General features: G+C 44.3%; 1 protein-coding gene across 2 annotated transcripts in view; it reads left to right on the forward strand.

Annotated features, from left to right (window-relative positions):
• The window catches only part of PDE6A (phosphodiesterase 6A), an 88,031-nt gene that overhangs the window by 66,457 nt on the left and 6,994 nt on the right, over positions 1-14,580 (forward strand). For both annotated transcript variants that reach the window (XM_017875804.1, XM_017875805.1), the window contains 3 exons: positions 11,644-11,707; positions 12,002-12,076; positions 13,552-13,635. In XM_017875804.1, the coding sequence (XP_017731293.1) occupies positions 11,644-11,707; positions 12,002-12,076; positions 13,552-13,635 (223 nt within the window). The remainder of the gene's footprint in view (positions 1-11,643; positions 11,708-12,001; positions 12,077-13,551; positions 13,636-14,580) is intronic.

The following is a 14,580-nucleotide window of genomic DNA, read 5'->3' on the forward strand; positions in this document are numbered from 1 at the left end:
CAAAATAAAATAAAATAAATAAAATATGACATGAAAATCATAAGTCATAAATTAGATGGAGAAATCTGATTATGAAAATTAAGGATTTCTGTACAACACACAAAACACATAGTCTAAGTAGGAAAGTAAGTGATAAGCTGGGGGGAAATATTTGCATCACTTCTAAGAGAAAAAGAGCTAATTTCCTCAGTAAATAAGGTGTTAATACGATTCCAGGAAAAGACTAATCCAATAGCAAATGGGCAAAAGGCACAAACCGACAGTTCCCAGAAAAGTTACAGTGGGATATAAACCTATGAAAAGACGGTGATTATAAAACTACAATGAGATATAATTGTTAACTCCTATTGTCAAAGATGAAAACATTTGCTACCATTTCGTGTTGGGCAGAGTGAGGGAAAGGGCCACCTTGTTCCACATGTGAGAGTGCAAAGAGGCTCAGTCTTTTCGGAGGGCGATTTGGTAACACCTATCAAAGCTGTAAGCGCTCGTGCCCTTTGACCCAGCAATCCCACTTCCAGGATTTCCCTTCCAGATATTCTCCCACATGTGCACAAAGCGTATGTACAGAGTTATTTCTTGCAGAATTGTTTGTAACACAAACAAGATTGAAAACACTCGAAATACCTAGCAATGGGGAGCCAGGTTAAATAAACGATAACACTTTCATACAATGGAATGTCTTACAGATTTACAAAGAAATGACATCAAGTGAAAGGTATTATGTTTAATTTTAAAAGAAAAAAAAGCCAGGAGCAGGATCTCAATCATTGTCAAAGTCAAGGTGACCTTATGTAGGTATCTTCAGCTGATAACGTACATACCCCTCTGGGAACTCATGTCCTTCCAACATGTATATCAGCATGGATAGCCTTAAGGGAATCAGTGTTTGCTTTTGTAATATTAATCTTCCTGAGAAAGAAGCAGACCAGTAGGCACAGCATTCTCTCATTCTTCCCCACCTTAAAAAATAAAGGCAAACTCCATTCTTTCTTGAATCTTCCTGCAGTGTGTTGTCCTAGAGACAAAAACCTCTGGGCTGCCAAACAGAGGGACTATTTGAAATATAGTCATCCCTGGGTATACTCAGGGGATCAGCTCCAGGACCCCCTAGTATGCCAAAATTGGTACAAACTCAAGTCCTGCAGTAGCTCTGAAAACCCCTTGGATGTGAAGAGTCACCCCCATACATGGGTTTTGCATCCTTCAATCCATGTTCAGCTGAAAAAAATTCATGTGTAAGTGGACCTGTGTAGTTCAAACCCAAGTTGTTCAAGAATTCCCCATACTGGTGTTGTCACAGCCTCTTATAATTAAGGCATTATAAATCTAAGGAAGGGGCCGGGCTGGGTGGCCATGCCTGTAATGCCAGCCCTTTGGGAGGCCAAGGCAGGTGGATCACTTGAGGTCAGGAGTTCGAGACCAGCCTGGTCAACATGGCAAGTCTCCATTTCTACTAAAAATATAAAAATTAACCAGGCATCGTGGTGTGTGCCTGTAATCCCAGCTACTTGGGAGGCTGAGGCAGGAGAATTGCTTGAACCCAGGAGGCAGTGAGCTAAGATCGCACCACTGCACTCCAGCCTGGGTGACAGAGCGAGACTCTTTTTAAATTTTTGTAGAGATGAATAAAGGTCCCACTCTGTTGCCCAGGCTGATTTTAAACTCCTGGGTTCAAGCCATTCTTACACCTCAGCCTCCCAAAGTGCTGGAATTACAGGCACGAACCACTGGACCCAGACTATTGGTTCAAGAGTTTTTACAACTTTAATTGCCAGGCACTCCCCGAACCCCACCCCTATTCCCAGCCAGTGGGTGGGATTGTACAGGGGGGCAGCAGGTGAGGGATTTTTCATTTAAATATCTTACTTCTTTCAGAGAATGTATCACTGTTCAGGGACCATGACACTAGGGCAAAGGCACATCAGCAATAAGTACTGAAGATGGCAGCAACTTATTTAATCCACACCACTGTCTTCTTTCTATCATCTGTCTTTACAATTTTCTTTCTTTCTTTTTTTTTTTTTTTTTTGAGGCGGAGTCTCGCTCTGTCGCCCGGACTGGAGTGCAGTGGCCAGATCTCAGCTCACTGCAAGCTCCGCCTCCTGGGTTTACGCCATTCTCCTGCCTCAGCCTCCCGAGTAGCTGGGACTACAGGCGCCCACCACCTCGCCCGGCTAGTTTTGTATTTTAGTAGAGACGGGGTTTCACCGTGTTAGCCAGGATGGTCTCGATCTCCTGACCTCGTGATCCGCCCGTCTCGGCCTCCCAAAGTGCTCTTTCTTTTTTATTTGGTCATAGTCTCTCAACAGAATCATATGATCTATCTATCTATCATCTATCTATCTATCTATCTATCTATCATCTATCTGTCTGTCTATCATCTGTCATCTATTATCATCTATCTGTCTGTCTAGTCTACCTACATACCCTCCATGTACCTTTACCTTTCTTAGAATTAAAAATAAAAGATAAGTTGGATGTATTATAACATGCTTATTTAAATTTAAAAATAGGAACCGGGCATGTTGGGAGGCTGAGATGGGCAGATTGCCTGAGCTCAGAAGTTCAAGACCAGCCTGGGGAACATGGTGAAACCCCATCTCTATTAAAATACAAAAAAACAATTAGCTGGGCATGGTGACTTGCACCTGTAATCCCAGCTACTCTGGAAGCTGAGGCACGAGAATCACTTGAACCTGGGAGGCGGAAGTTGCAGTGAGCCGATATGGAACCACCACACTCCAGCCTGGGCGACAGAGTAAGACTCTGTCTTGGAAAATTTAAATTATCCAGGTATGATGGTGCATGCTACTTGGGAGGCTGAAGTGGGAGGATCACTTGAGCCCAGGAGTTTCAGACTACAGCTAGCTATGATCATGCCACTGCACTGCCCTCCAGCCTGGGCAACAGAGAGAGACTCTGGTTAAAAAAAAAAAAAAAAAAAAAAAGAGGAAAAATGGGCAAAAAAAATAAATGCTGAATCCTACTTCAGTCTAGTAACAAGAAATATTCATTCATTAACCAATACTTTTTAAAAAATCCCATCCTATCTTGTTAATAGATGAATTCAAAAAAAGATACTTTGAGTGTTTAATCATTATTTGTAAAATAGTAGTATATTTTGTTATTTAATTGTGTACTAGTAACTTAATCCAAAAGAAAATTTTTCAACACTTAGAGGCTTATTGTCAAAGAAAAAATTTTAATTATATAATTTAAATAAATCGATATAATTGGTTGTAGGTAATTATGAAAATTGATCAATGAAAGACTTTCAAGCATATATGTAGTATACACACACACATATATATACAGAAACACATATGCATATACATGTACACATATACCCACAATATTAGGATAACATTCTATGGGGAAGTCAAGTGGAAATAGAGGTTTACAGAGACAAGGAAAGATGTAAAACTCTAGACTCTTAAAGAAAAGCTTGCTTATGTGCTTTTATCATAGGTAAAGAATGACATAACAAATTTATTTTAAAAAGTCAGTATGGCCGGGCACAGTGGCCACATGTGTAATCCCAGCACTTTGCAAAGCTGAGGCGGGAGGATGGCTTGAGCTCAGGGGTTTGAGGCCAGCCTCGGCAACATAGCGAGACCTTGTCTCTATAAAAAATAAAAATTTCCCTGAGTATGATGGCACGCGCCTGCGGTCCCAACTACTTGGGACCCTGAGATGGAAGGATTGCTGGAGCCCGAGAGGTTGAGGCTGCAGTGAGCCCTGACGGTGCCACTGTACTCCAGCCTAGGCAACAGAGTGAGATCCTGTCTCAAAAAAAAAAAAAAAAAAAAAAGTCAGTATGTGTAATGTACTATAAATTAGATCCTTTGAAAATATCAAACTTATGATGTAATAGCTTAAGATGTCAACTTAAAAATGTGTAAGAAGATAGCACTTTTCAAAATTCTTTAGGTAGGGATTTAACGAAAAATGTTGGGAGACCTGTAATGCAGCATTTCTCAATCTTAGCCCTGTTGACATTTGGGGCTGGCAACCCTGTTCTGGAGCTATCCTGCACCTTGTGGGATGCACAGGACTAGACACCAGGAGCACCCCCACCCCTCCCCAGGTGTGACAATCAAAAATGTCTCCAGACATTGCCAAATATCCCCTGCGCAAAAATTGGTCCAGGCTGTTTGCTATAAAGCCATCTCGGGGCCCATTGCTTAGGTGTATAATTAGAACTTCTTCACACCTGAGTAGCATGTAGCTGTTGCACACTTGGGGCTTTGGTATCAGACAGCCTGGGTTCAAGTCTCAGCTCTTTCCCTTATTGGTGGTGTGGCCTTGAGCAGGTGACTTACTCCCTCACCTCAGTTTCCTCATCTGCTTAAGGAGGATCATGGCAGTGCCTGCTTTGTGGACCATGATGGGGGCTGAGCTGGAGTATGTGGAATGTAGTGCAGCAGGTAGTGGTGTTCAGTGCTTCCTGTGGTATAAGAAGACATATATATTTGGCCTTTGTTCCTGGTTCCTGACAGAGATCCTAAAACCCTTGGCATTTCCTGAGTGATAGGAGTGTCTTTTGTTCTGATGGGATGACTCTTGGCAGGACCCTAGACAGCTTCAGGCTGGGGGCTGGTCACCAGAAAGATCAAGCCTTCATTTAAAGCTTGGAACTTTCAGCCCCATCCCCAACCTCCAGGAAGGGAAGAGGCTGGAAATTAATTGCCAGTGGATAATGATTTAATCAATCATACTTCTGTGATAAAACACACACACACACACAAACACACAACCAAAAAAAAAAAAAAAAAAAAAAAAAACAAAACGCCATAAAAACCTCTAAACAGCAGTGTTTAGAGAGTTTCTGGTTTGGTAAATACTTCAAGGTGGTGGGAGGCTGGCATGCATTCCCCCTGCCATAACTTCCTCTATCCATCACATTCATTTGGCTCTTTCTGAGATGCATCCTTTACAATAAACCAGAAAATGTAAGTAAAGTGTTTCCCTGAGATTTGTGAGCTCATCTAGCAAATTACTGAACCTCAATGCAGGGACACATTTCAACTTTGTTGCCAAGTCAGACAGAAGGGTAGGTAACTTGGGGACCCCATATTTGTGGCCGGCCTCTGAAGTGAGGCAGTCTTGTGGGGCTGAACCCTTAAACCTGTCGGGTCTGATGCTAACTATAGGAATTTAGTATCAGAGTTGAAATGAATTGTAAGACACTCAATTGGTGTCAGGATTGGTTGTTGTGAGGAAAAACCTAATACTCCCTTCCTGTGTTTTGATTATCTTGGAGTGCTTATGTCCACGGGCTTCCTGTGGTTGGAGGCCCACACCAATTGACTTTGACTTTTTTTTTTTTTTTTTTTTTTTTTTTGAGACAGGTTCTTTCTCTGTTGCTCAGACTGGAGTGCAGTGGCACGATCATAGCTCACCGTAGCCTCAACCTCCCAGGCTCAAGTGATCCTCCTGCCTCAGCCTCCTGAGTAGCTAGGACTACTTCAGTAATTTTACTCTAGGGCCAAGATGTTATAGAAACTCTAGAGCGAGGGTGTGACTTCCTTTTCTTCATCAAACTCTTGACATTTCCGCTTAACTCCAGATTTTGCTTCTGATAGTCTGACCAAACCATGAGTTGGAAAGGCTCACAGATCCTCTAGTACTGTGGTGTTTGTGCACGGCTTGTGAGCTAAGAATGGCTATATTTATAAATGGTTGGGGGAAAAATCAACAGAATAATATTTCATGGTCAGGCGTGGTGGCTCACATCTGTAATCTCAGCACTTTGGGAGGCCAAGGCGGGCAGATCACTTGAGGCCAGGAGTTTGAGACCAACCTAGTCAATATGATGAAACCCTGTCTCTAGTGAAAATACTAAAATTAGCTGGGCGTGGTGATGCACACCTGTAATCTCAGCTACTCAGGAGGCTGAGGCAGGAGAATCGTTTGAACTCCAGAGGTAGAGGTTGTAGTGAGCCTAAATCGTGCCACTGCACTCCAGCCTGGGGAACAGAGTGAGACTCTTGTCTCAAAAAAGAAAAAAAAAAAAAAAAAAAAGAGTATCTCATGACAAATGAAAATCTTAAGACATTCAAATTCCAGTCTCTGTAAATAAAACTATATTCTTTTACAGACGGCCACATTCTGACTTTCATGAGTCCTAGGCACTTTGTGCCTCCTTCCTCCATAAAAGTAAATAAGTAAATACAAAGTATATTTAATGATTGTGTTGGTATGAAGACAAATATAATCCAGGCTGAATTCATTCTTACATATTCATTCCTATTGTGTCCTTTTTTTCCTGCTGATCTTGAAAGAAATTGAAATATTTTCATGGGCCCTGGAGAATATCACGGGCCCTCGGTGCTCTGCTGAATGGACGAGCTGACTCTGCTTATCCATGCTATTATCTACGGCTGCTCTCACATCGCAGTGGTAGAGCTCAGTCTTTGCAGTAGGGACTATGTGGGCTGTAAAACCTCAAATATTTACTGTCTGGCTCTTTACAGAAACAGTTTGCCAATTCCTGGTCTAGTGTTTTACAAATGAGGAAAGTGAGGCCCAGAAAGACAACGCGACTTAGCTGGTGTCACGCGGGCATTTGTGGAGCGACAAGGCCTTGGACTCAGCCACACCAGCCCTTTCCTGCACACCTACCACTTTCTTAGGCTCCTCCAAGACTTTCCTCGGCAGGATCTCTTGCCGTACCCTTCAGAGAGATGTAATTCCAGGGAGGGTCTGAGTAAGTGTCCTGAAAGGGCTGGCTAAGAGAAAGGCTGGAATGCTTTTCCTGAAAGTTGGCCAGGAGTCAGGAAGAACAGCCACTGAAACTCACAGCCAAGGAGCCAAATGTTTCAGAAAGAAACATTTGCCTTGGGGGATGGTCCAGGTGGATAAGAGCTCACCTTGCTTTTAAGAGCTCTACACACGAGGGTTACCCAGAGCAGGAATGAGATGAATGCAGGTGCTGATAATGAAGATGAGGACACTGGGTGCATTTACAAAAGCATCTTATGTGATCATCACAGTAAGTCTTAGAAAGGATATATTACATTACCCATAGGAAACCGCTGAATTTTAACTGATTTGGACTAATAAAATCAGAATTTCATAGGATCCAACTTAATATGAATATCTCATTTTACAAATGAACAGACCGGGACTCAAAGACATGAAGTCGCTTGCCCTGGACACAGCAAGTGAGGAGAAGATGGAAGGTCTAATTCAGCTCTGTCTGATTGCAAAGCCCTGCATGGAATTTTGCACTGTTGTCCTATTGAACTCCATCCCCTCCTCCTGACAATTCGTCTACTGAGAGCATAAGGTTCACATTTCTGAGCACACAATATTTTTGTGGTGTACTCTTGCTTCCTTCTGCATTATAACCATGTTGCCCTTTATTCTATTCCATCCTGACACATCTCTCTTCCTCACTTTGCATGTCTAATCTGTCCCCAAATGCTGCTGAGTTGACTTCCTAAGTGCCATATCTGTCTGGACACTTCTCTTTATTGCCATCTCCATCTCTTGCCCAGCTCCTGCAGTGGCTTCCTAACTGGGTTCCCTGTGTATGCTCCTGTCCCTCCTACACTGAAGCCATAGTGATTTCTGTGAAATGCAAATGTGACCATGTCACCCTTCTGTTCTAACTCCCGTGGCTTTTCCTGTTGCTCATAGCATGAAGACCATCCCCTCACCACGGTGCCTGGGCTCTGCGTGGGCTGCCCCTGCTGCTCTGTGGAACTTCTCTTACCAGGTCTCCCACCTGCTCCCTGAGCTCCCCCTACCTTTAAGCTCTTTGTGCCAGGCTTCCTTCTACCAGGGCCTGCACGCTAGACATCCTTCTGCCTGGAATGTGTTTCTCCCACTCCCTTCTTTAGCAAGTACATGGTTACACATCCTACAGTTATCAGCTCGAGGGGCGCTCTCTCAGGGAAGTCCTCCCTGACCTCCCAGACCTTGGTTAGCTTCTCTTTCTCATATCATCTCCAAGAATGAAAGTCCTTTCCTTCAGAGCAGTCATTTGTTTACATGTTAACCTGCATGTGTGGGATAACTGTGCAATTCTCCAGCGCATCTGCAAGATCTCTGAGAGCACAGACCATGTGAGCCCAGCCTCTTCCTGGCTTGCAGAGGCCACTTTCCCTGTGTGTTCTTCCATGGTGATGAAGGCCATGACCCCATGATGGGGGCTGCACCCTTATGAACTCATCTAAACCTCATCACCCCACAAAGGCCCTGTCATCTAATAGCATCATATTAGGGGTTAGGGCTTCCACATATAAGATTGGGAAGAGACAAACATTCTGTCCATTACAGAGGGCTCCTATGTACCCCCCTCAAGGCCTTTGCTCCATTGTCACCTCTTAGATGACACCTGGGCTGAGCTAGTCACCTTTACTTTTGTTTTCTTTCTTTCTTTCTTTCTCTTTCTTTCTTTCTTTCCTTCCTTCTTTCTTTCTTTCTTTTCTTCTGCTTTCTTTCTTTCTTTCTTCTTTCTTTCTTTCTTTCGTTACTTTCTTCTTTCCCTTTCTCTCTCTCTCTCCTTTCTCTTTCTTCTTATCTTCTTTCCTTTCTCGTTGGTCTTTCTTTCTTTCTTTCTTTCTTTCTTTCTTTCTTTCTTTCTTTCTTTCTTTCTTTCTCCTTCCTTCCTTTCTTCCTTCCTTCTTTTTTTGTTTTCCACCTTGGACCTTTTTCTGCCATTCTACTTAGCATATTGTGATGACAGGTTTTTTTTTGCCCTGTGTTCCTTGAGTGACTGTGAGCTCCCTGCAGGCCCCTCTGGATCCCCCGTGCCCAGCACAGCACCCGGGACCCCAGTGCATATAAGGGGGAGGTGCTGAAGTGAATGTGAAGCCTCATCTTTAGGGCACAGGGCTCGAATTGACTTTTCTGGCACCTCGGTGTCCTTCCTTCATCCCATGCACACAGCAAATCTCTGTCTATACAATTCTTAGGTGTGTTTCTGCAACCACTGGGAGTGTTTTTCACATGATCCCTCCAGCTAAGGGAAGTAAGCATCCAGTGCCCTCCTGAAGCCACCAGGGAGCCAGTGACTCTTGTATGCATAGCTGAGCATGTATTTGCTCAACCTATCTGACAGTAAGTGTAACATGTCCACAGCACTTATTAAAGCATGGGGCATGTATTCTGAGGTTATTATAAAGCATAAAGGTGTCTCTAAGAAATGTATGCACTTCTGAAAGCTTACTTAAAGACTTATTTGAATTTTTGAGGGTTTACATAGTTTAAAATGTGCAGTGGCATGATCATGCAGAGGCCATAGCTCTCTGTGGCCTCAAACTCCTGGGCTCAAGTGATCCCCTCACCTCAGCCTCCCAAAGTGCTGGGACTACGGGCACATGCCACCACGCCTGGCTAATTTGTGTATTTTTCATAGGGTCAGGGTCTCGCTATTTTGCACAGGTTAATCTTGTACTTCTGGCCTCAAGTGATCTTCCTTCCTCAGCCTCCGAAAGTGCCAGGATTACAGGTGTGAGCCACTGTGCCAGGCCCATAATTAAAGATTTTATTTAAACTTGTTAATATTTCATGAGTAACTCTTACAGCCTCAGACCGGCTTATAGAAAATATGCCCCATACAGCTGATTAATTATAAAATTATCCAAGCAGCAAGTTAGGTTCAGAGCCCCAGCCTTCTCTCACTCCTCACTCTCCCTGGCTTCTGCCCATTGGTCTCACCCTGCCACAGCCAGTCGTTGCTGCAGGCCAGCTCTTCTGCCCTCCTGTTGAATTACTGCAGCACCCCATCCCCCTCTATCCTGCTCTTTTCTTCCTTCTCCATCCTACAAGTCCTGCCAACCGCCTTCCTGCAGCACAGCTCTGAAGAGGTCACAATTGGGCCTTCGACCTTCAACTGCTCCCCACTGCATACTGGATACAGTCTGCACTCCCTGGCGTGGAATTTAGGGCCCATGCCATATGGCCTTGGATTACCAGGATTACTTGCTCTAAAATGTTTTCTCAAATCCACCCGCCTTGCTCCTTCCTCTTGCCCCAATTCTTTGTCCGTGTCCCCTCCCTTTCTGTTTTCTGTTGTACCCACCTTTGTAATAATACCTGCCTTGCCTTTCTATGAGTGGGACACTCCCTTAAGAGTTTACCTTTGAACCCTTTCTACCTACTTTCTTTACCCACACCCATCCTTTTATTTATTTATTTATTTATTTTTATTTTTTATTTTATTTTATTTTATTTTTTGAGACGGAGTCTCGCTCTGTCACCCAGGCTGGAGTGCAGTGGCCGGATCTCAGCTCACTGCAAGCTCCGCCTCCCGGGTTTACGCCATTCTCCTGCCTCAGCCTCCCAAGTAGCTGGGACTACAGGCGCCTGCCACCTCGCCCGGCTAGTTTTTTTTTTTGTTTTTTTTTTTTTTTTTTTTTAGTAGAGACGGGGTTTCACCATGTTAGCCAGGATGGTCTCGATCTCCTGACCTCGTGATCCGCCCGTCTCGGCCTCCCAAAGTGCTGGGATTACAGGCTTGAGCCACTGCGCCCGGCCTATTTATTTATTTTTTAAGATTGAGTCTCGATCTATCACCCAGGCTAGGGTGCAGTGACATGATCTCAGCTCACTGCAACCTCTGCCTCCCGAGTTCAAGCGATTCTCCTGCCTCAGCCTCACAAGTAACTGAGATCACAGGTGCACGCCACCATGCACAGTTAATTTTTATATTTTTAGTAGAGATGGTTTCACCATGTTGGCCAGGCTGGTCTCAAACTCCTGACCACAAATGATATGCCCACCTCAGCCTCCCAAAGGGCTGGGATTACTGGCGTGACCACGGCACCTGGCCCTTTCCACTCCTTAATGTAAGGCCTCTTTGCTACAGCTGTTCACAGTTCTCTCTACACCATACATTTTCTTTTTTCTTTTTTTACCTGTTAAATTTTGTGTGTGAGAGTTTCTGCCAGGTGAGGAAATGGCCTAGAAGAGAAAGAAATCTATTAGTATCACACAAAACTCCTAAATCAGAAAAGCTAACTGACTAATAGAAAAAAGGAGCAGATTGCCTCCAATGGAGCAAAAAGTAATTCTTGAGGGAGGAGAGCAAATCTTAGCTATTACAATGGCCTGTGGTTCTCCAAACAGATGGACGGTATATCTGCGGTATTAAAAGCTCATGGTGGGGCAGTTACTGAAAAAGTATCTAAAAAGGCTCTTTGGCAGTTGGGGCAGGGAACAATGATGAGAAAAAAGGTTGAGAAACACTTCTCTACAGTAGACAAGACTGAAGGGACTCTGAAGATGTGATAAGATTTAAATGAAATTGATGTTTGGACAGTCCCTGGAATAGTGCTTGATACATAAGAAAACCCAGTACATGTTCCTTATGCACATACCATGTTCAGACACTATACTTAGATTTCTCCATCCACCATCTCATTTAATCTTACACCTGTTTTGTGAGTAAAGTGCGATTATCATTACAGACAAGGAAATGGAGGCTCAGAGAGGTGGGGGTAGTTGCCCAGTGTCCAACCTCTGATCACTGACAGAGGCAGGATCTAACCCTGTCTGATTTCAAAGCCCAATCCCTAGATGACAAAGTCACCTACTAGTGGGGGTGGAGAAAGGTGAGAGAGATGGAATTAACCAGTACATGAAGTCTTAAATGGCCCTGGACTGATAGAGGGTGTCTTGTGTGCCCAGGGCCATGATGATGACCGCCTGTGATCTCTCAGCCATCACCAAACCCTGGGAGGTGCAGAGCCAGGTATGAACTCCTGTTGACCCGAGAGGAGGGGCATCCCAGTACTGGGAGCAGCAGGTCATGAGGCTTGGGCTCTCTCAGCCCAGCTCCAGAACCAGCTCACCTGTGTTCCATCCTCCTCTACCAAGACATGGGAATCACTTTATGTCTCTCCAGTAATGACAGCAAGGCGAGGGTGGCAGGGCAGGAGTGGGTTTATCCTTTTGGTTAAGTTGGAATTGCAAGTGGGGTGGGAGCAGGGGTAGGGGATTGGGCTGGGGCTTTGACTCTGCGTGTGTGAGGGTCTGTCTGTTGCAGGTGGCTCTGCTGGTGGCTGCCGAATTCTGGGAACAAGGTGACCTGGAGCGCACGGTGCTGCAACAGAATCCCATTGTGAGTAGACAGCGGATGTCAGCCTGATGTTAGGCGTGTGTGCTCCATCCTGACCTAGATGTGACCTTGCCATGATGGAGAGATGTGTGACTTTACCATAAAGATGACCTTTTCCTAATGCAGTGGTTCTCAAAATGTGGTCTCCAGGCCACTGTCAACCTCATTGCTTGAGAACATGTTAGGGATGTATATTCACAAGCCTCACCCTAGGTCTAACCAACCAGAAGCTCTGGGGGTGGGGCTCTGCAATGAGTGCTCTAACTAGTAAGTCCTCCTAAAGTTTGGGAAATGTGTCCTTAGCTCACTCAACTGCAGAGCTTGGCAAGCGGACTCCAACACTTAGATTACCCTTTCAATTCCACAGGTCTAGAAATCCATCCACCTCCCCTGACCCTAATCTAACAGCACAGAGTGAGCAAGCTGTGCACCTATCAACATTGAAAGTTAACTTGGCTGAGACAGTCAGCCAGCTTTCCATGGAGATGGAGAGATGGGGAGATGGGAAGAGCAGCCGAAGTTTCCCTGAAGTCCCTGAAGGCAAAGCTGGGAAGCAGAGCAGGGTTTGCAAAGGACGGGTTAAAGAGAGAGACATTTTGGGGACAAACCATTGACATCTGGATAGGCTAAACCTGTGAGAGTGTGCTAAGGATGCAGGGGCCACCACGGCAGGCTTAGGCAGGAGCCGAGGGAGAGTGGAAGGCTGGGAGGAGCAGGTCCTGTCGTGAAGGAACACGTGAAGGGCCCCATGGGCTTTGTCGTTCTCTCTCTCTCTCTCTGTAATATTTTCAAATATAATGAGAATAGTCAGTGAACTCTAGTGCTCATCAGCCAGAGCCAACAATTCATAGCAGTCTGCCATTCTTGTTGTATCTATTCCATCCAGTGCATTTTTTTTTTTTTTTTTTTTTGCTTTTGGTTGCAGTATTTTAAAGTAAATCTCAGACACTATAATCTCTTCTATAAATACTTTGGCACATATCTCTATGAGACAGGAGAGTAATATGGACAAACCATACACACAACCACAATACCATTAACAATCACAAAATTCATATACTTCAGTATCATCTAATCCCCAATTTCTGTTCATTTTTCTTGATTAAGAAAGAGAGTTCAGTTGATTTGTTCAAATCAGGATCTAATCAAGGAGCATACTGCCTCTGGTTTTAATGTCTCTTAAGTCTCTTTTAATCTGTAGCAGGCCCTGCCACCCCTCCCACCCTCTGGCCTTTTTCTGGTATGCCGTTTATTTGCTGAAGACAGTGGGTCTTGTTTTTGTGCAGTTTCCCACATTCTGGATTTTGGTGGTTGCACCCTCATGGTGTTCTTTAACATGTTTCTCTATTCTCCTGCAAAATGCTCATCAGATCCGGAAACATGATGAGTTTACAGTTTGATTTTAGTAAGAATGCTTCATAGATAGGGTGGGTTTCTCTTACTGTCCAGTGCAGTTAACTCTTTCTCCCCCATGACAGCCCATGATGGACAGAAACAAAGCAGATGAACTCCCTAAGCTTCAAGTCGGCTTCATTGACTTTGTTTGCACCTTCGTCTACAAGGTAGGCCCTTGGCTTCCTCAGACTCAAAAACATGTATTTGATAAACCTGGGATTTCCAGACAACATCGGGAATAATAAACCCTAGCAGGTGACCAGTGGGTGATACTTTACAAAGCGCTTCTCATCTCTAATGGGGCATTTGATTCTCAGGACAGCTCTGTGGGTCTTATGTGATTGCAGCTCTAGGCTCCAGCCTGGGGCACATCCTAGTTGCTTAATGCATAGCTGTGGGGCAAATGACTAAGCATAGATTCAGAGAGAGGAAGGGGAAACACAGCAGACATACGTCCTTCTAACTTCCCTAGCTGGTGGAAACATTATAGGCCAAAAGTAATTGTGAAAAGATAATCTGGACTTTCTCTTTGAGCTCTTGTTCAAAGTTAGTCTCCTTCTTGAGAAACCCACTGCTCCCAACTTTCTGTTATCTGTGCCACCATCCACCTCTCACTTTTAATTTTTATTTTGGCCATGTTACACATGAGAAGACAGAAGTCAGAGACGCAAAATGACAGAGCCAGTGTCACTGGACTCAGCCATAAGGCAGGATTTAGTCCAGATCTCTTTATGCTGTGTATGCTGCAGCCCTTCTGCTAGGAAGAAGTCAAATTTTCTAAAAGGCAACAAGAGCATCTGAGATATAACTCAGAATAACTGGGGTGTTCTGACCCACAGGGCACAGTGGCTGGTGCTTGCCACCATCATCAGTAATATTTCTCTTTTTTCATTGAGGACATGTGTTTTTCGCTGGCTTTTTTTTTTTTTTTTTTTTTTTTTTTTTTGAGACAGGGTCTCCCTCTGTCACCCAGGCTGGAGTGCAGTGGCACCATCACGGCTTACAGCAGCCTTGACCTCCCAGGCCCAAATGATCCTCCCACCTCAGCCTTCTGAGTAGGTGGGACCACAGGTGCACACCACATCCAGCTAATTTTTTTTTTTTTTTTTTTT

This window comes from Rhinopithecus bieti, unplaced genomic scaffold (genome assembly GCF_001698545.2).
Source record: "Rhinopithecus bieti isolate Rb0 unplaced genomic scaffold, ASM169854v2 scaffold_7673, whole genome shotgun sequence".
Classification (NCBI taxonomy): Eukaryota; Metazoa; Chordata; class Mammalia; order Primates; family Cercopithecidae; genus Rhinopithecus; species Rhinopithecus bieti.